This window comes from Molothrus aeneus, chromosome Z, assembly GCF_037042795.1.
Source record: "Molothrus aeneus isolate 106 chromosome Z, BPBGC_Maene_1.0, whole genome shotgun sequence".
Classification (NCBI taxonomy): Eukaryota; Metazoa; Chordata; class Aves; order Passeriformes; family Icteridae; genus Molothrus; species Molothrus aeneus.
The window spans coordinates 27,118,303-27,139,610 of NC_089680.1; the positions used below are offsets into that span (position 1 = coordinate 27,118,303).

General features: G+C 34.1%; 1 protein-coding gene across 1 annotated transcript in view; it reads right to left on the bottom strand.

Moving 5' to 3' along the window:
- The window catches only part of KDM4C (lysine demethylase 4C), a 250,929-nt gene that overhangs the window by 105,584 nt on the left and 124,037 nt on the right, over nucleotides 1-21,308 (bottom strand). The window contains exons 9-12 of the mRNA XM_066568823.1: nucleotides 15,613-15,806; nucleotides 11,920-12,158; nucleotides 9,436-9,797; nucleotides 7,462-7,573 (exon numbers count right to left, since the gene is read on the bottom strand). Coding sequence (XP_066424920.1) covers nucleotides 7,462-7,573; nucleotides 9,436-9,797; nucleotides 11,920-12,158; nucleotides 15,613-15,806 — 907 coding nt within the window. The remainder of the gene's footprint in view (nucleotides 1-7,461; nucleotides 7,574-9,435; nucleotides 9,798-11,919; nucleotides 12,159-15,612; nucleotides 15,807-21,308) is intronic.

Genomic DNA, 21,308 nt, shown 5'->3' on the forward strand with positions numbered 1-21,308 from the left:
ATTTTTAAAAGATAATTTGACAGATTTGGAAGATTTGATACTGGGATACTCTGATTTTCCTTCAGCATACTATTAGAGCCCCATAATCAAATTCACATTGGTTTCATAATTGAACTGTGCATTGTGATTGCTACACTTTGCTCAATGTAATTTGTACTGGTATTCTATATTATATTGTATTATTGACTGAATTGTATATTAAAATTCAAAACCCTGCTAAACATAATTTGTATCTTCACTGTAATTTAAGTGCATTGCTGTATCACTCTGCTAAATTTAAATGCCATGTAATTTTAAGTCATTTCAAATATGAAAATCCTATATTATTCACTAAACCATCCACACACAGAGTATCTTGAAGAACCTGGTCAGAGTGTATTATTGTACTCCTACATTAACTTGCACAGTCAGCAGGCTTTTCCTGAGGGTGAGTGGTACTCACTAAAAGAGTATGGATTGCTTTGGCAAAAACATTCTTTCTGATTTGATGTTAGTCACAAATAAGAATCTAGTAAGAAAAACCTCATTGTGATTAAGACTGGCTGCAGACAGGACCACTACCACTTAAAACAGTAAATAAAGCTAGAATAAATACTAGCAAAGGCTGGAAAAATGTCACCAATAACTTTGAAAAGGAGGGATGGGAAAACCCTGACCATGATTTTTCACAGAAAGCAGGAAGCACTGATCTCACCAACACTTTGGATGAATATGAAAACCTGAAAGATTCTAAGAACTTGAAGGAAGGAGAGAAAAGGTTCACAGGTTGCTGAGTATTTACTTCTGAGCACTAGTGCATAAGTTAGAAGACAAATTAACACAGCACATCAGAACAAGTAAAAGAAAGAGTTAAATAGTATATGGAATACACAAAGTAAAATTCCTATTATACCGCATTTTCAATATGTGGAATATGTAAAATGACCCTGTCAGGCTGTACTGGACCCCAATCTTTCTCTCTGACAAATTGCAAAGTAACTAAAATGTATTTGATTTACATTGCTATGATTCCAATAAGCTAACTCTGAGGACTCATAGCATAGAGATTCAGTTTACATTTAAATGATCTGTAAAACTAGCTTTACGGAACTATAGCATTGTTATTTTTGAAAATTACCATTTTTGGTTGCTTACTAATTTCTGCAACAAAGTAATTCTCTATTTGAAACACTAGATCATAAAGATACCAAACAATTACAAGGGGTAAAAACCAATCTTTCAGTCACAGCATTCCCTAAATAGCTGCATTCCACATGCACAACTTTTTTTGTGCATACAGAATGAAGAATTTATCTCTAGAAGTTAAGATTGAAATTGCCAAAGATGTCTACTTATTCTGGCTACCTAAGCTGAAGCACAAGCAACACATTCTTACTGATGCTAAAGTCCATGACCTTTCCAGTGTCTCCAGAAATAGCTACTTACCATGTCCAGAAACCAAGCTTAGAGGTGATCCACTAGTCAGGCAACTTTTTTAAAATGTGGACAGAAGGCCACAGAAAGGGAGATGTTCTTAAATCTGTATGGACTGCCAACAATAAGTATTTACAGCATACAGGTATCATAATTTCCATTATTGTATATATGTGTGTGTGTGTGTATATATATATATATTTGTGTATATATATGTATATATATTTGTATAGATATATATATATACACAAATAATGTATTAAAGCAATTCCAGTAATTTCACCTGTCTTTGCACTATGTAAATTTAAATAATAGCACCCGTATTTATAAATCTGTTCTAAGAGGCATCTCAGCAAAATCAAAGCAGAAACAAAAGAATATCTGCTGGAATCTACTGCACAGCCTATCAGCAAAAAACATAGTTGTCAGTACAAAACCACTTCAATCCAAACTACAAGCTAAAGACTAGGAGATACCTGCTCTATTGAAAAGCTTTAATTAATAGCACTTATTAACAGCTGCTTTCTCAATTCCATTCTCTTGTGTAATTTTTCACAGTTCTTAAGAAAAAAATTCATATTTTGCATTATAATGTAATCTGCTTGTGGTCAATGTACTTAGGACAATAAAACTTGATCAGTAATAAAATTCCATTGGAATTTTTAGGAACTCATACTGCCATCTACATACATGCTTACTGAGTTACTAATTAAACACCATAGTCTTCCAACGTACACATCTGTACAGAAGTGGAAAAAATGAAAGCTTTCTCCCTCATCATTAGGCATGTCCTGTGTATTAATAAAACAAGACAGATACAACAGAATTACTTGGTGGTACTTCCTTACTTTGGAAATTAAAATGTAACATCATTGACCATACTTCCAGATACTATATGATCAAATAAATATTCAATTATTATGTTGTTAGAGTACACTCCTGTTTTATGCTACTCTAAAGAGAAAAAAAAGTACCAGGTGGGGAAAACTTATTTTATGGTTATTTTGTATCTCTTGGGTAGCATAAATCTAACCTATGCCAATATATCATTCCAGCACAAGTTCCTCTGGGCAAAACAAAAGTGAAATTTGAGGAACAAGGTTACTTGAATGTATTCAGTTAAGATTGTCCAGATGTTCTTCACTGAACCAAGACCTCTTCATAAGTTCAGTATATACGTTATAAGTTAAGTATAGATGATGCAAAACACACTTAATCACAGATCCAAATTCATGACACGTCAATGCCCAAATCAGAATTACAGATTTGTATCTTCAAGCTACAGTTCCTGCAGATCACTGAAACAAATATCCCATAAACACTTCATACACTAGAAACCAACTGCATTTAAACTCCTTCAAGAATCAATTTATTAAATGTAATTATTTTGTACATTAAAATATATATATTACATACACTTCTCAGCCAAGACAATTAGCAAAATACCTTTGGCATTAAAACTAAATCACTTCCAACGCTAATGGTTTACAATGCAGCTTCAGATTTTGACAAAGGTGATGATAATTCTATGGGCTAGGCTTTTTTAAGCTGAAAAACTAAAGTTATTACCAGAATAACTTACTAGGCAATACTCTTCACCAATACATCAATTAATTAATCCTTTATAAATGCAAGTCATAGGTTTTTTTGTGTTCTTCTTTGGGACCATAATTATACAGAAGCTCAGCTCCAAAAGATCACTCCACAGAAGGGGATATCTGTCTCCTTGGTAAACATCACATCCAGTTTGACTACCAACTCCATTGCTACACTTGAGAAAGCAACTGAGAGGCTGCACTAATGCAGCAGGAAATCAATTTTCATTTTGGCACACCTGATAAGAAGAAATTACACATGCCTTTTGATACAAGACTGTAATTCTATCCAATCCTTTATGAGGTAAAATACCATATTGTAAAGCTAAGAAAGCAGCACAATTAGAGCTGCAAGGTTCATCTAAAAGAACAGTGACTCTTCAATGATCACATGTACCACTGTCCAGCAAATGAGGATAAATGTTGGAAAAACTGGTTCGTATTCCCCTCCTGATCAAAATACTGGCTTATCTTAGATCCTGTAGGTGTCCACTAAAAGGCTGGTAACTGCTACTCATGAAATATGTCAAGGGACTAGAGCTGCCAGTGGTTATAATCAAAGCTGTCAGTTCTTGCCATTTCTGGAGATCAGCTGCTGGTCCAAAGGTTGACAAGAGTACTGAAAATTCAGGAAAAGTATTTATTTGATGTTTTAACACATCACTTTCCTAAATACCTACCAAAGATTATACCACATTTTTATAAAAGGTCTCTTAGGGTCTTCAGAACACCACACGCTTCTCAAGTGTCAGAATTTTTTGTAATTACATTAATCATACCTTGAAAATTGAATTTAAACAAAACAGAAGTAATACAGGAACCAGAGAAAATTACAGAAAATACATTTTTCTAGCACACTTAAGACTGTTGAAGGGGTAGATAGTGCTGGAGTCTTCTGTGCTAAATGATGATGATATATGAAAAACACATAAATTATGTGCTTGATTAACCAATACTCACACAAAAGCAAAGTATGCTAAAGAAGTAAAACTTCATTCAACAAAACATCATGGGAGGGAAAGAAATACTGGAAATTGTAATACTAATGTGGCAAACATAAACATGCCTCTATCAACCGGTTAGCAAATTTTTATCTACCTAAGCAGCACCAGGAAAAACATTTCTTTCTGAAGTAAATGAGAATCTTCAAGCAAAATCTCCCATCTTAAGCTCTGAAACAAAAGAATAGTAACTGCATCTACAAGTGTCATTTTCCCCTATTTAAGCAGGTTTAGCCTATTATTGATGTCACTAAACAAGCCTGAAATGGTTTGATTAATAATATCAAAACAAGCGCATCTCACAGGATGCTGATAGTGAATGTAAAAATTAAGGCTTCTTCTCATAGCAGAAGCCACTGTTTCCATTTATAGAAGTTCTCTCTTTCTGTTTCCTTATGTTCCAAAGTAATGAAAGCAAAATTACTATGAAATTCTGAATCATACTTAAAATGCAAAAAAACATATACAAAGAGGCCCATACTGAATTTAGTCTATACACTATAATTATATCATTTAGGGGAATGGGAAATTTTAGTCAACTTAAATCTAAAAACAGTTTCTAATGTTGCATGACCAAATAGTGCTGGAAAGAAATCTCTGGGACCAATCAATGTGCATGCAAAGTTAGTATGCCTGCTCCTTCTGCTGAATTTGCTTTTTTATTGCTTAAGTGCACAGAAATACAACTGTATTAAATACAACAGAATATGATTACCACAAGTTAACATACTGCATTGAGTGTAAGACCAAGGTTCACAATTTCATAAAAATTGTTAGTATGCTGAGTGTGACATAGAGCCCACACTGTACTGGCACACTTATTTTCTTGAACTGGCAACTTGATCTACAATTTCTAGGATTGATTCCCCAGTCCCTAGTATTTCTCAGTGTTCAATCTTTTAAGCATTTATTCCACAAGAAGTCAGACATACATAAGGAAAGGCTTCAGCAAGAGTGAAAAAAATAACACCAATAGACAACAAATAACCAATTAACCTAACTATTTTTCATAAAGGAATACACAACATATATAAGAATATACAGTGATAAAAAGAAAGCACAAAACTCAAATGTCCAAGTGATCTTGTAAAAAATATTCATTTCTGCCAAAGAACTCAGTATTAAAAGTGAATTCACAAGCATGCTTAAATCTGCTAAGATTTAAGCATGCTGTTCAACACAAATTCTATTTGCAAAATTACAATTCTGAAATGGCTGACAGTGTCAAAGAATGCTGCCTACATGTTATTAACATCCACTGATCACCTATATTCACAGAAACTTCTTAATAGAACCCTAGTATCTGAAAGACTTCAAATATATGAATTTGAATATATATTATCTATATTAGAAATAGCTACAAACCATCAGAACACTTTCCAACTTGTGAAAAGTGACACAAGTTACAGATTAAATAAAAAGCCTCAATTTCTTAACTTTTCACAACAACACTAACCTATATCTTCTTCATTTTGTTTGCAGTTATTATTTTACTAGACCCAGATAAATTAAAATACAAACTAATGTACAACACATAAATCCCCCTTGTGACACAATCAGAAACTACTGTATCAGGAGACTATGCTATCATAGTCTCAGCCAGCATCATTTTTGCCCAAAACAACAGAGAACAAGAACTAAGTATGAATGCTGAATTACATTTCTACTAACTACTATCCGGAATATGGATGAAGCACCTTCATAATGACAAATGTAATCATAAGCACATTGATAGCGATTACTTCCTTAGTATCTGACACGAACAATCTTGAAAAAACTCAGAAAAATGTCTAGCCCTCATGCCATCAAGTGTCAGGCAACTTAATGGGGCTACAGTTTGCCAGTCTCCTTTATCAGTTCTTCAATCTCTGCCTTAAATGTAAACATCCTGCTCACCCAAATGCTACCACTTCTCTTTTGGCGCTCTTACAAAAGCCAGCCAATAATTCGATTACAATAAGAGACAGATGCATGAAAATAATAATAATAATTCCAGTTCTAGCTAGGAAATACCAAAACTTGCCATGTCAAATAAAACTCTTAATAACTTCCTTCAATCAGTAAGCATGCTTAATGGCTACTGATTCGAAGACAGCTCTTACTTTCCTAACAAAACACACCCTTATTTACTGAAAGGACAATCATCAAGCAAAGAGAAAAGACTTTAAGGTATATGATTTCTTGTCAGGATGTTGCCACTTTCACAAAACATTAATACATCAGAAAGCTGGCAAACTACTGGATGAGATGGAAAATGTCTTGGTATTAGAAAAATCCTTGATTCAAAACTATCATATTATCATCTAGCCAGATTATATCATACACAACCCATGTAAATAGGAAATCCACAGTATGTTTCAACCATAATGTTGGAAAAGCATCAGCAGCCAAAAGGAATTTAATCTCTAATTAAAAAAGAGCACTTTTACTGCAACCTACCACATATTAAATCTTTAATTACTTTACTAGATGAAACAATATTAATATCATCCTGTAAATTACCATAACATTTTCTGAAATATGCTCTATCTAGCCCTCAAGGTATTCAAACATACTCATATATGATACAGATCATGGGCCTAAGCTGTCTCTAATTTTCAGAAAGATGCTTAACAGCTAATTGAAGTATCATGCCTGGCAAAGCTGCAGCTCAGATAAAAAATGAAAGAGAAAGTATAGCTTTCTAAAACTAGTGGGGCAGAAGACACAAATCAATTACTTCAGGGTTGAAACAAGGAGGGAGATGTATTGATGAAAGGTCAATTGAACCTACAGCAGTCAGCTCAACAATGCCTAACTTGCCAACTGAAAGTATAATATTGCTTAGTTACAGCAAGAAGAGTCAATTAACAGGCATGCTGTCTCTCAAGTAAAGAAAATTTATCTGCAGTTGTAAGAAACAGCTACTCTCAATAAAATGCATTTGAGAGGGAGAAAAATCAGGTAAATATTGCAGATAAACACTGAAGTATGCAGTGATGTTGGAATCAGACCCATAGTCACAGACATGGCATCAGCTCCAGATTATCAAACTATTTAAGGGAGTGTGAGAACTAAACTCCACTTCTGCTAACTGAGGAGATTCTGGAAAACAGCACCTGAAACTTTTGTGGTTTACAGAACTAAAACGGTACAGTGGTATGAAAAAGGAATGTGTCTGTTTTCCATTTTGATCTATACTTTTGATGCACATTTCTAGAATATCCACCAAGTCACACTTGATAAAATAAAGTAGCTTTATTCATCAGCTTTGGGTGGCTGTATACATGATTGCTGGGTAAAGCAGATTTACTTTTTATATTTACTTCAGAGAAGGAAACCCCTATGTTGGGAACATTTCCTAGATTTTGTAGTCTGTCTGCACAGGGCAGTGACTCTCTAAATGCCTATATATATGGTCTCATAAAACCATAAAACTATCATCAGAAAAATGTAATAAATAGTCCACTCACCTTCATCACTAGTTGCCTGCTGTTTAACCAAAGTCATTGGAGATCTAGCTGGGGGTTTATGTAGTGGGTGACGCCAACTCTTAGATATTTTCTTTGTTTCAACTTCCTCTGACTGAAAGGAAAAGACCAAATTAATTTAGTACGTAATTCTGTATGATTAATTACGAAAAACATAAACATTCTTCTGTAAACAAGCACAGATATCAAGTCTGTAAATACTACCACAGTATACTTGAAGGACCTTTAGTGTACCAATACAACACTTGCCTCTAATTAAGAATATATATTTTAATTTAAGAAGTGCAGTCCTTGTCATACACAAATCGTTTCAGGTATAATTTATCACAGCCCTTTCCAAATTAGAAAGTATAAACCCTGTTTTGCTCATGTGATATTTGATTGGAAGATCAGCATTGTCCTGATTTTCTGCAAAAAATTCTGCATACCTGTAGTACAATACAGCCACTAACTGTGGCTAGATAAATGAAGTGTAAACCCACTGGCTTAGCTTGTGAAAGATTCCAAAATTCCTCAAGAATAAAAAATTAAAAAAAAAAATCTAGAGTTGTGATAAGAAATCAAGAGTCCTGATAAATTATTAACATGTTTATCTAATATATGAAGAAATTATTTCCTCCCTCAAACGCTCTTATGTACATTAAGTTTAAAGTTATTCAAGCTTCAAGAATTAAGGCCAACACTTCAAAGTCTTGAAGTGCCACTGGAGGAATCCCAAAGAAAACGAGTTACAATGGTGTTTGGAGGTTCAGGACCAGAGGAAGGGCAGAGGTGTGGGAAGGACTGAGTTTCACACAATTCTTACAGACCACAGCATTCTGTGCCTCAAGACCCTGGATGCAACCTAGCAGATATACACATGCCCCTTGAACTAAATTATACAACAACATTATATTTACCATGATAAACAAAGGGCAGAAAATGTGGTCAAAGCACAGGACAGGTTTACAATCTAGAACAGTTAGTAATTAAGTAGAAAGGGAACTGTTAGGCTTTTTAAATTGCATTTGTACACTCCTTCACTTAAAAGAGAAAGAAAGAATATGCAGTAATACTACAGAAAATCTGAAACATAATATATAAATATAATGTGGTTGAAAGGCACAGGAAGAGATACAATTTTTAATACATGCTAATTAAACACTGAGTTGTTTGTACTGCTCCTTATTATGGTGGAAAGGCTGGATCCAAGATTATCAAAACTTACAACATCGAAAAAAATGGTTACAGTTCACATATGTGGAAGAGTCAGCATGATTTTTAATTTGCCTTCTAAAATATATTCTCCATGAAGTCTCGCAACTTGGCAGTGGATTTCCTGCTTTCTCTCTGCCAATTTGAGATTCAGCTCACCACTCAGAAAGCTATTGACAACCACCACAGCCTAATTTTTCATTTTGCATCCTGAAGTCAAAGATGACCATGCATCATAGCCAAATAGTAAGAGGGGAAAAAAAGGCCATATGTTTGTAGGTGACCCAAAGATAAAATATTATTAAAACCTACTGTTTAAAAATTGAAAATATATTCCTTTTAATAGTGGGATTATTTCCTTCAAGTGTTTCCTTTACATATTTCAGTTCATTTCCAAAATCCAGGAATAGTAAGCAGGTGAAGCTCAGAGCCCTGCTCATATTGGCAAGCAATGAATATGGTAATAGCTTTGAGAATAGTTGCTGACACTTCAGATTCACAAATATAAAGTGAAATTAATAGACATCTAAAATAACAGGGAAAAATACGTCAATAAGCAAACTCCAAAAACAGTCTGCTTTTGGATCAGAATTGCCACTCTTGCCTAAACACTCCAAAACACGTTCAAATTATCATCTGATTAAAATCATTCATATTCTTAAATTCTTTAATATGGATATCAGGTCTCATTAGAACAATGCTCATTCATATTTCATTAAATCAAGAATATATTACTATTATGATGTAATTTGTTTCACATACACAAGATATTTCCATTTTGTCTTCTTCACCCTTTTTTACAATGGGCACTTCTCCACATTCCAAACTACTTCCGGAACTTTCTAGGTTGCTGATACCATCCTCAGTTGAGACACTTTCCTCTCTATCTGGATTTTCTGCTTCAGAAGTTTGTCCCTCTGCTTTATGGTATGGTATGGATGAAGCATATTGATTCTGAGATTTCAAACTGTCTTCTTTTCTACATCTATCAGAAGCAATCTTGCTAGCCACAGAATCTTCAAGCGTAAAGGAAGAACAACTGGAATCTATTCTGTCCTCATCTTCCATTTTTGTTCTCTCTAGTCCAGGAACAGGGGTCAAAACTGAGTCAGAAGGGATTCTTCCTATAAATTAAGAATATTATTTGTTAATAAATGCCACTTTACATTACCATATTGAATTTCACAAGAATCTAAATTATTCAAATTCAAAGCATGGCTCCTCATTTAGAAATCATACAGAAAACCATTTGGTGGAAGAGCATACACAAAAGTGCTATATTGGTTTTATCAAAGAATAAATCAAATGTAAATGGTTTGAGTTTAGAGTATGAAATATAGTTTTGATCATTTAATCAGTATTTTGCATTTGAATTGTAGCAGGTCTTCATTTAATTCAAAATAATCAATATTCATGTAGCTTCCTTAGTCTTTACTCAGGTTGCCTACATGCACTTTGAGTCAATGAAAAAAATATAAAAGGGTGGTATATTGAACCTTCTACCCTACATTTTATACCTATTCTGCCTGTTTAAAAATGAAAATAACCAAAGATTAATAGTATATAATTACAAAGATACAATTCAAATAGATACCAAGAACAGTTTTCAAACAACAGCATCAGTCTAAAAATGAAAAGCAATTAGCATAATTCTATTTTTAAAAAATTAGCATAACTGTATATTCAAGTAATATTGAAGAGTGAAACTGAGTGGACTTGACTTTATAAAAATTCTTCCTCTGCTGATGCTTGCAATGGAAAGACAGAACAATGGGCTAGAGAGGTCACTCAGAAAACATTCCTGAAGAACTCTGGCATACACTGCACTGAATTCTGATTCAGCAGCACATCCATGATGTTAAAGAAAAGGGTTTCTGTCAAATCCCTTGCTATTCTTTCTTCATAAAGGTTATTTGAACATGCTTTTTCTGAAAAATTTCCTTTTCAAATCAAATGAATATAAAACTTGATAACACAAAGACAATAGCAACATGCAATCTCTGGGCACAAACAGTGCTGCTTCAACTGAGAACAATGGACAGTTAAGACAATGCAGAGCAAACTACCTTCTGTAACACAAGTACTACTTCTACCACATCTAAAAACGTCCATTTTCCTACACAGGTCCAGGCACCACACTTTAAGAGGACAAAGGAAAGAGGGCAGCTCTCCACTCTTTTCTGCTGTTCCTTCCCTTGCCGATAAACACAGAATGGGTGCTAAATACTATTTACTCTATAGTCATGAACATTCAAAACCTCTATTAAAAGTTGTGGGAAGATGTAAAGCAATACCACCTTAAAAAAAAAAAAACAAACAACAAGTAGAACAGACCTGGAAATGCTTTGATAGAGCACCAAAAAATATGTGCAAAGGAATTTCTAAACTTCCATATTGCAATATCTTGGTACATTTATGCAAATCAATCATGATGATTATCACCTCCAAGGAAGCACTAACATAACTATTAATATTCACAATAATTAAAACACTGTCTTTATGCAATTTGAAAGTGAATTTTCAGTAGCAATATAAAACAAAATAGGAACTTCGAAAACTGAAATTAAAAGTCCAGTTTGCTTTATGAACAGGAATGAAGAACTATGAGGAACTAGAATTACAATGGAATGTGAAATAGAATAAATTAGGTTCAGAATAAACCAAGTATATTGGAATAAAAATGGTTGTGGAGGGGAAAAAAACTCTTTTTTTATTTATAAATAAATAATATTTATTTATTAATAAATAAATTATTAATTTATTTATAGCTGTGAGATAGCTCCAGAGGAAATTAAAAGGAATCTGGAGGCTCAAAATACAACCTTTTTGTGCACAGGTATGGAACACTTCTAATCTGTAGATTCATCATGTAAATACATGTAGCATACTCGCAAGGATATATATTCCATCCTGTTTGAATAGTGTTAAGACATTCTGTATAATTTCCATATCAAAACCATTTTGCTGTAACATATGTGAGTCCACTGAAATATATAATTTACAAACCTCACTCTTTTTGCTCCTTTAAAAAACAATTAAAAGAGTTCTGGTGGTATCACTCTCAATTAAGAATATTAAGTTATATTTCTCTTTCTTACCAAATATCAATCTGCTTTTACAAATACCTAAAAACATTTTAGTATGCTATTCTAGGACAACACTTTAGTTTAACATCCACTGATTTGTCACGTTAGAGTATAAACAGCCTACAACTTACATGTGAAACATAATCAGCGCTTATCTCACCTGAAACCTTGACATGATCCAATAAATGCTGATCCAGATGCATTCTACTACTGTTTTCTTCTTCCCCAGAAGGCAATCCTGTGTTTACCACTCTCACTTTTTTTTCTGGTTCTTCACTGACCTTGAAGCCATCAGTAGCTGCTTCAGTCACTATGATTTTTTCATCAGCTACCTTAGCAGACACTCTCTTGTCCTCTGGAGTTTTAAGCTTTTTAGATCGAGATCTGGTGTGCTGGAAGCTGTTATAGGAGATATTGCTGTCAGAGTAGAAAGTCTGTCTTGGATAAGATAAAACATCTACCAATATATGTCCCTTTCACCTGCTTAAAGTGGTAAAAAACTGACAATTTTTCACCTTTTTGTGCTGAGACAGTGCTACAATTTATTAAGTGATAGATTAACAATTGATTGGATTTAACCTTCTAATCTTTTATCACCATTCCATGTTAATAAATTCTAAAAGTAAAACCATCTTTAAGTAACTATTACTTAACCAGCACACAAACTAGTTTTTTAATAAATAGTTCTTTTTTGGTCTCAAAAAAATGATCCTTACAAGAATAACGAAGACAAAACTCTTTCAGGAGCAGTAAAATCAGGTGATATTTCCAAACCCTAGTGCTAATAAAAGACTAGTCTGAATATCCTTCTAAAAGCTTATCTGTTTGGAAGTTTTTAAATGAGTTTTAACAGAACCAACAAGCATCTGAAAGAGGTAAAAAATTATGATCACCGAATATTCCAAAAGGACACAATATCAAGCAATATATATAATTATTCTGTGTTTAAAAAAAAATTAAAGATTGAGCATAAGTTTTTGCACCCTCAGAGGTATAAGGGAAAGCTTAAGGCAGGAGAAATGGCAAACCAATTAGAAATAGGCTCATAATCTATATCAGAATAAATGTAATAGAAAATAGTCCAGTTTCAAATTGAATTATGTGACACAAGAGTGTGGAGAGATAGAATGTAAGAAAATAAAGATAGTGCAGAAGGTAGTCTCACACCTGAGGAGTTGCAGCTGTATTAATCACTAAAGATTAGGAACAGCCCTGCCCATAATAGGCCACAGCTGTATCCAATAAGAAGACAAGTGCTGAAAGCTGGAGTTTGTTGGTTGTGGAGAAGGAGAAGTCAGTGCTGTGAGGAGTTGTCCGTGAGAACTTGCCGCGAAGGTATGGAACTTTTGCAATAAGGTGGCAACATAGGAGGAGTATTAATGTCATTATACAGCAGGTTTCAAAGCTCATAAAACATTAGAGATAAAAGCACTACTATTGCAGGTGAATTTTACAAAGTTTTAAGTGAGTTTTAAAAAGGTCTTGCATCTTAGATTCTACACATCTCCAGAAAAACATTTTGCTGCCCCTTACATTTTTTCTGTGTCTACAAATGCGTATCTTTCAACACATTCTCTATAAAATAGATATTTCCAGAAAATTTGCCAAAGTATGACAGAACCATCAGTTCACATTGTAAATAACAGAAAGTACTATTACTATTTACATGCAGTCGTTAAATGTTATATAGCAGCAATGGATTTCAGCTGTAAATATCACAGATAAGCTCTTCCTGTCACTATATTCATGAAGATTTTTATTTTCACTTTGCCAGAACTGGTATTATTCCCATAATCAAAATTATAATTTTAACTGACACATTACACTAGAAACAAAACTGAATAAACATTTTATCTCCCTCTGCAATGCATGCCTGAAAAAAAGCTGACTCAAGAGTTAAACAGCACTGGAATTGTGTTTATTAGCTTAGCAAGGTTCATAAATCAGCCCATGTGTTCCTGTTATAAAACTTTCAATAAAATTACTAGAAAGTCTTTGTTTTCACTCAGAACCACCTATCCAAAAGGGTACTACTAAATGAATCACTGCTGGTCCAAGTGGAAATTTGCATTTATGTTGTACAATACATGCAGGGAAGCTTAATTCAGGGAAAAATGGCATTCACCTAGTTAAATAACAGAATTACTCTCTCTGTGAGTCCAGGTCAGTATTATACATGTACTAACAAACTGGCTGTTCAGCTGCTTCACTAGCTGTCTTCAGGAAGTGATCCTACCTCACAAACTACCCTTACCCAGAACAAATGTGGTATTATATTTTCAGTAACAATGTTCCACTACAGTGCCAGTTGGTCCTTTACTTTACAGACTGACTTTCATATCTTGTCCTCAAGACATACATTAACTCAAGACATACATTACATTAACAAAGAAAATGAGGAAGTTTGGTTTAAGACCAAGCTTAAAAAGCCACTAACTACGCTGTAAAGTTCTTTGGAGAAGGAAGATCTTTAAAAAATCAGTATTATCTCCAACTCAAAAAGCTGCACTAAAATACCAAAATACCAATAAAACTGCCCACCTTTGGCTAGAAATTAGGCAGAACTTTAGATATCTTTAGATAATGAAGAAGAAAATCCATAAAGATCCTGTTAAGTAAGACAGGAAAGCACAATAGTACAAAAATGTGCAATGCAAACAAAAATCATAATTCATCTCAATAAAATTGATATAAAACTGCTTTAAAAGGTCAAAGGTCAGTGACAAGCTGAGAGACTTTATTCTCCTAAATTTCATTATTCTTCTAAATTTCTTTTATTCTCCGAAATTTCTGGTGATGTTGGCACGTCACCAGACTGAGATTTACCCCTTATTATGATCTGCCACTGACCTGTGGTAGACAAACACAGATTTTGGCTGCAGCATTGCAAGAGTGTGACAAATAGGCAGTGGTACCTCCTTAGGGTAAAATGGCATTGAGGGCTGTACTTAGAGACTTGAAACAGCTGGTGGGATTCTATCACAGCTTTATGATAAGTTTTTCCTGTTTAATCTTCTTTTCAACTCTTAAGAGAGTCTTCTCCCTTGTTCTTTGGTTGCTGTGATCTCTAGAAACAATGGTAACCATCTGTTCCTTGAGAATTACACTGGAATAACCCTCACTAAAGAGAGATTTTAAGTGACACACTTCAATGCATTTTGATGTTCTCCTTAATCACTAACTTTTTTAGGTACACAATTATAAAGTATAAGTTATAAGTTAAGTTTTCACAGTCATTCTGAAAGAATACTGGTCTGTCCCCAGGATCATCTTAATACAGAAAGCAGAAAAACCATTTTTGTCTGAAGGAAATGAATTAAAAGAAAACATGTGACATAGTTTAAGCCCATCTGAAAGTTAAAACAGTTAAAATCCATGCAGCCATTCCTCTCCCTCCAGCCCCTCCAGGTGAAGGGGGGGGGGGGGGGGGAGAGAGAGAGAGAGAAAGAAATAAATTAACAGTAACAGCAACAATACCAATAACAACAGTTTATATAAGCAGGTGGCAACACACAAAATGCTCATTTGAATCTAATCAATCCAGAGCCATAAGGCTTTCCAAGACAAAAGGACATTATAGCCCCCAGGCCCATGGGTATACATCGCACCCCCTTCCTTCTCAGAAGTGAGAATCCCTTACTTCTGTTCCCCAGCAGTGATGGTATGGTAGAGAACAATGTAGGCACAACCACGCAGTTCCAAGCCCCACCCCCTCATTGCTACTAAGAGAAAATAAAATCTCTTGTGGCCAAAACTACAACAACATCAGAGGAAGCGGCCAAAATGAAATAGAAACAACACTGGCATCATAAAAAGACAATTAAATAAACAGATGGCAAAGAAGCATAAATACCTCTTGGGAAAGTGCTGTATTTTCCTTCTTCTCTGTAGCCAGATCTTCACTTCAGGTGTTGATTCTGGAGTTGGTTTTGTATGATCAATGGTATATAAATCTTTGCCTTGTTTCCACAGCTGGTATCTCTCTGGTTGGAACTTCCTCACAAAGACATCCATGGATATTGACACCATGTCTCTCCTACAAGTGCACTGCAAGACAAGACAGGTATTTGTAAGTGACAAGTACTGGAATATTGCCACAGTTTGAAGTTTAAAAGCCCAAAACAAAAATCCCACATGTACAAACCAATTCTACTATAATCAGTATTTTCCTTTTTCACTTTTTCTCAATTTTCAAGAGGAGAGGATTATTCAAAAGAAAATACTATCTGAACAAATGTGTCACACTGGGATTCCCTAGTACTTAAGGACACTTGTTTCATTAACTCCTATGGGTTAAGAACAAAAAGAAACTATAGCGTTCTTTCTGCTCTATTAGCTGGTTTTGACAATTTTAAGCAAACCTTGCTACCTCGAATCCAGATTGCACATATCTTGAGTGACATCAGAATTTAACTTTTAAAAATACCTCATGTAGTATCCTGTTGACCCAAAGGTCATTACAGGCATTTACAGTACCAGGACATAACTCTTCAAAACATAAATACATACAAGTAGCACATCAAGTTACAGTTTTGTCCATTTTTTTCCTACAAAGAATAGAAAGGAAGCAAGAGAGAGGAGTATTATGTCTGAATGGAAGGGTGTGCTAATATCTATGTAATCCAATCCACTGTAAATCAAGACTCTAGAATCACCTGTAATGCTTTCCTCATCAACTTTAATCTAATCCCTGACTTTAGTCCCCCAAAGAATTTTTGCATTGTTTTTCTTATGCATCTCCATAGAGTATTTTTGTCCTATTTGAATAGAATCTTAATGGTCATGAAAACGCAAAGGAGCGTCCACTTGAAATACTGTAGATGCTGAGTCAATTTTCAGATTAAAGTCATTGTACCCAGTACCCAAAAATACTTGACAGTAGGCAACTATATTAAGTAAATCAATACATCTACAGTACCTAAACTACTATAGTGGGTTAATCCTGGCTGACTGTCACGTGTCCACCAACTTGCTCTTCCAGTTCCCCTCCTCAGCAGGACAGGGGGAGAAAATAAGATGGAAAATGTCATGGGTCTAGGTAAGAACAGGCAGATCACTGACCAGCTACCATCTTTGACTTCTCTTGAGGAAAATTCATTAATGTCAATTAATAACAGGTTATGGCAGCAAGAAACAAGAACAAAACTAAAACCAACTTCCTTCACGCCCATTTTTCAGGCTTTACTTCACTCCTGATTGGTATCTGCAGGGATGTTTCTTTCACATTTTTCTCCCTTTTTTCTCTCACAGCTGCTGCAGAGTGATTTTTATTCTTTCTAAATTTGCTATCACATGAATGCCACCAAAGTAGCTGACATGCTCAGCTTTGGGCAGCAGTAACTTCATTTTGGAGTCCGTTGGATTTAGCTTTGTCCAGTGTGTGGACTGCTCCTGATCAACAGATGGTAGTAATCAGCCACTACTAAAGCAACTCTACCAAAAACTTGCCACAAAAAACCTTAGCAAATTTTTCTCAACTTGAAAGCAAATTGATTGTCTAAAACATAGTCTTACATTAAAAAACTTTGAAAGAACTTTGCTATAGCTAAATAACTCTGACTATTTTTTTCAGGTAAGAAGAGGTGTATAGAAAAAAATTCATGATAAATAAATGGCCTACCATTATGGTTTACTACAGCTAGTTTTATTACATTTTTTTAAACAAGCAGAAACAAAGGACTGAATGCTACTTTCCTACCAGCTAGGTTTCTGCACACTAAATGCAGATTTCTTTATCTACTATTTTCAGCTATCATTTCTAGTTCACCCTTCTTCCTCTTTAAATTCACAAGATATATATTGAAAAAGCATCTGAGATGTCTTAAAAATGCTTGCTTTCCTTTCAATGTCAGCATTGCTATGCTGCATATTCACAACACTGCCATCTAATGGAGGATGAAATGAAAAGAAGGGAAAAAAATTCAAGACAGAAATTCCAATTTTATGCAGCTGCCTTTAATTATAGTTTTTATCCAAAATACCATCTGAATGCTCCCTTTTCAAACAACATGCATATACACACTTATACATGCACTCTGTAAAAAACTCGAACATATTCGAAATAGTATGTTTCATTCAGAGAGTCCTTGACTGGACACAATGAGCAGTAAAAAAAGTAATGAAGACACTTCTATATACTGGAAAAGTGCATATAAATCCACAGTAATATTTTTAACTTTTAAAATTGAAATTTGTAATATAAAGACAAGTAATAGTGCATTTTCTGTCCCTTTAACGGACAAAATCTTTTCACATTTGAGCCCTGTTGTGACAAACCAATAAGAAATTACGGTTAAAGCCAAAATTTTGTTTTTAAACACCAAGACTTCCAGTGCCTTGACAGAAAATAATTACTTAAGTAAGCATTGAAGCATTAAGAAAGAAAATACATCTAGAAATAAAATGTATTCTATGCTGGAATGATAATAAGGTACTAAAATACTCAAATCACAACTAAATGGGACACAACTTCTGTCTTTTAGTAATCTTTGATCAGTTTCCATTTCATTTAATACAACTACTGCAGAAGAATTAACAAAACCAGGCAGGTGTTATAAATACAGTAGATTTTTTCTTTTTAAGTTTTAAAATTTTAAAAGTATACTTTTGAGTAAAAAGTAACAGAGTAACATCATGCTCATCAGTATGACTGCCCCAAAAAACAGAAGATAGGCTTCCAGGCACTGAAAGGGTGGAAGTACTTGGAATAATCATATCAGACGACATCAGCAGATGCATTCTAGAAATTATTTCTACCCATATTTCCTCAAATGATTCAAGAAAAAAAAAAAAAAACCACCACAAACACTAAAACTGCTGCTTTGATAAATTATCTGGAGGATCTTCCATTCTTCTTGGTGGTGGTGGTAGTTTTTAGTGGTTTTAATTCATTTCTCATTTGACTGGCTTGTAGCTGGCAGTTATGTCACTTTCTGCACCTAACTTGAAAAAGTGACTAAAAGATTCTCTCTAAAAGAAAACTAAATGTGCTTCTGTAGAAGAAGGCTCCTGGGAAAAACACAAAATGGACATCTCCCTGTCTACTAAAGTATTCAGCAGTGTTTTTTTGGGTTTTTGGTTTTTTTAAACTTGTAAAATTTTTTAAAGTAAATGCAAAATCTAAGTAATTGGACTACCATGTAAAAGGCAGCTGATGTTGCCATAGATAAATGTCACAACCTTTGTACTGGAAACAATTATTTTCTATCTACAATAGAATTAGTTTAATACTTATTCTTCAACCAAAGACTAGTATGACAATCAGCATACTTAAGAGAATGAAACTTCCTCACAATTCTTACTCTTAAATTCTTACTATCGACATCATAAATGATACCACTACTATGCTTATTATTTATCCTGCAATATATATATATACTTGAAAGTAAGCAATTCAACTAAAATTTATTAGTAAGGGCAAACCTTTACAGAACAAATTGTAAGAAAAAATTTTAAACAACTTTAACTAATTGGCAGAAATACATGTGAGATATATTTGTGATATGAGAACATCACCTATGAGAGACAAACACAGACAAAAAGAGATTTTCAACCACATCCTATTTCTGAATGGAAAAGAGAATAATTATTTTTTAGTTTAAATAAATAAATAAATAAATCCCCTGCCCCCCATTTTGTACTCTGATTCAGGAAAATATAAAAGAATATACAACAAGCTTCCAGACTTAAACATATTAAGTTAAACACACACATAAGCACATTCTAAAATACATGACATACCTAAGAAGAGTTTTTATAAAACATTTTTTATATCAATAGGAAGTGCATGACTTACGGGTCTTTCCAGCTTTTCATCATTAGTATTTAATATTAATATTTAAAGATTAAAAGCTCTTTCATCTTTATGAAATGAATTACGGGATTTTAAAAACTAGCAAAAAAAATCTGTAGAGAATATCATATTTTGCTACAACAGAAAGTTAATAGATGGTTTATTATTTCACTAGTAGTAGAGGAGTACTATTTCTTAGAACCACAGAAATCTTTTAAGCACAGAAATCTGCATCCAGAGTCAAGTCTTCATGATTTGTTTTTATTTTTTAGTTCAATGAAGTATACTTCAAATGCAACTTGTAAGACATGAACTGATGTCTTCATTCACAAAAGTGTCTTCTCCACCAAAACATTAGTTTTTATACTAGTTATTGTGTTAAAATTTAACACACTAAGCTTGAAATATCTGAAGGATTTTGAACATTTTGCACTAAGTATTGGATTTTGTTAATTAAAATGTGATTTTCACTATATCTCAAATCTATTTTAGTTAGAAGTCTTCTGAAGTTTTAATTTGAAGAATAGTAGTACTTCATTAGGCTATTCTTTTCACTTACATAATCTTTTCAGAGAGAAAGCATTATGTAATTCACATTGCAACTGCACAATGTAGGTAAACTACACACCTATGGGACATCATATGGAACCTAACAATCACTGGAAAACATGGAAAATTCTCTTCTTTAAAAAGAGAGAATTGATTTTTACAAAACAGTTACAAAAGCAAAAAATTAGCAGGATGAGGCATGCATTAGGCTGGTAACCTTCTTTACATTATGCAAGTACGCCCTAAAATTATTAAATCGAGGTTTTTTCAGTGATACTCCTTCCTAACTGCTTATAATGACTAAAGCTTTCTTCAGAGAACAGCAGCAATGATGTATTTATTGGAGACAAACACTTCAAGTAATTTAGATTCTTCTTACCAGGTTCAACTATACTCCATCAATTATTTCATGCACTATATCCCACTCTTGCAATACTTTCAATGAAGCATGTCCAAACAGGGACACCATTTGCTGGGATTCAAGAGGCAGGGATGACTGATTGATGATCAGAAGCCAATTTATTGGGCCAAACATGTTTATAGAGGACCTCTTAACAGTACAACCATCCAATGACCTTAAACATTGCCTTGTATGGCAACATCCTATTCTTCTTGCTTAAGCAATAACACCACAGTTCACTATATATGGATATCCCTGTTTATCCTTCACCTGAGTTACTGTTTGCTTAACTCTGCACTGGTCATCTGCTAACATGTCCTGCTCCTTTTGTCCTGCGTGTTTCATCTTATACCTGTTTTCACAACCTGCATCCACAATGCACTATATCCCACTCTCGCAATACTTTCAATGCATTTCCAAACAATGTAAAAAATGCATTTTGATAAAAAACATTTTATAGGTGCTGTGACTGGAAATGCTTCCTGTGGACTGCCTGCAGAAGTGCTTCACAGGCACAGTTTGCTAAGAGGACAGGATTTAATAAATCCTGGTATCAGTAACTGTCCTTTGCTATGGAATCACGCTGTGATGTATTTTCACACGAACCTTCTGGCAACTTGTAAGCAGTGTTGGAGAAACCTTTGGTAGCAGCTTGCCACCTGTAAAAGCATTGAGAAATCAAGCTTTTCTTTTCTGGTAAATCATAGACAGTACACTCTTTTCTCTGACACATTCTGTCACACACAACAAAAATACAAATGTAAAACACCATTCTTTAAGGTCCTTTTTACAGAATAGGAAAAATATA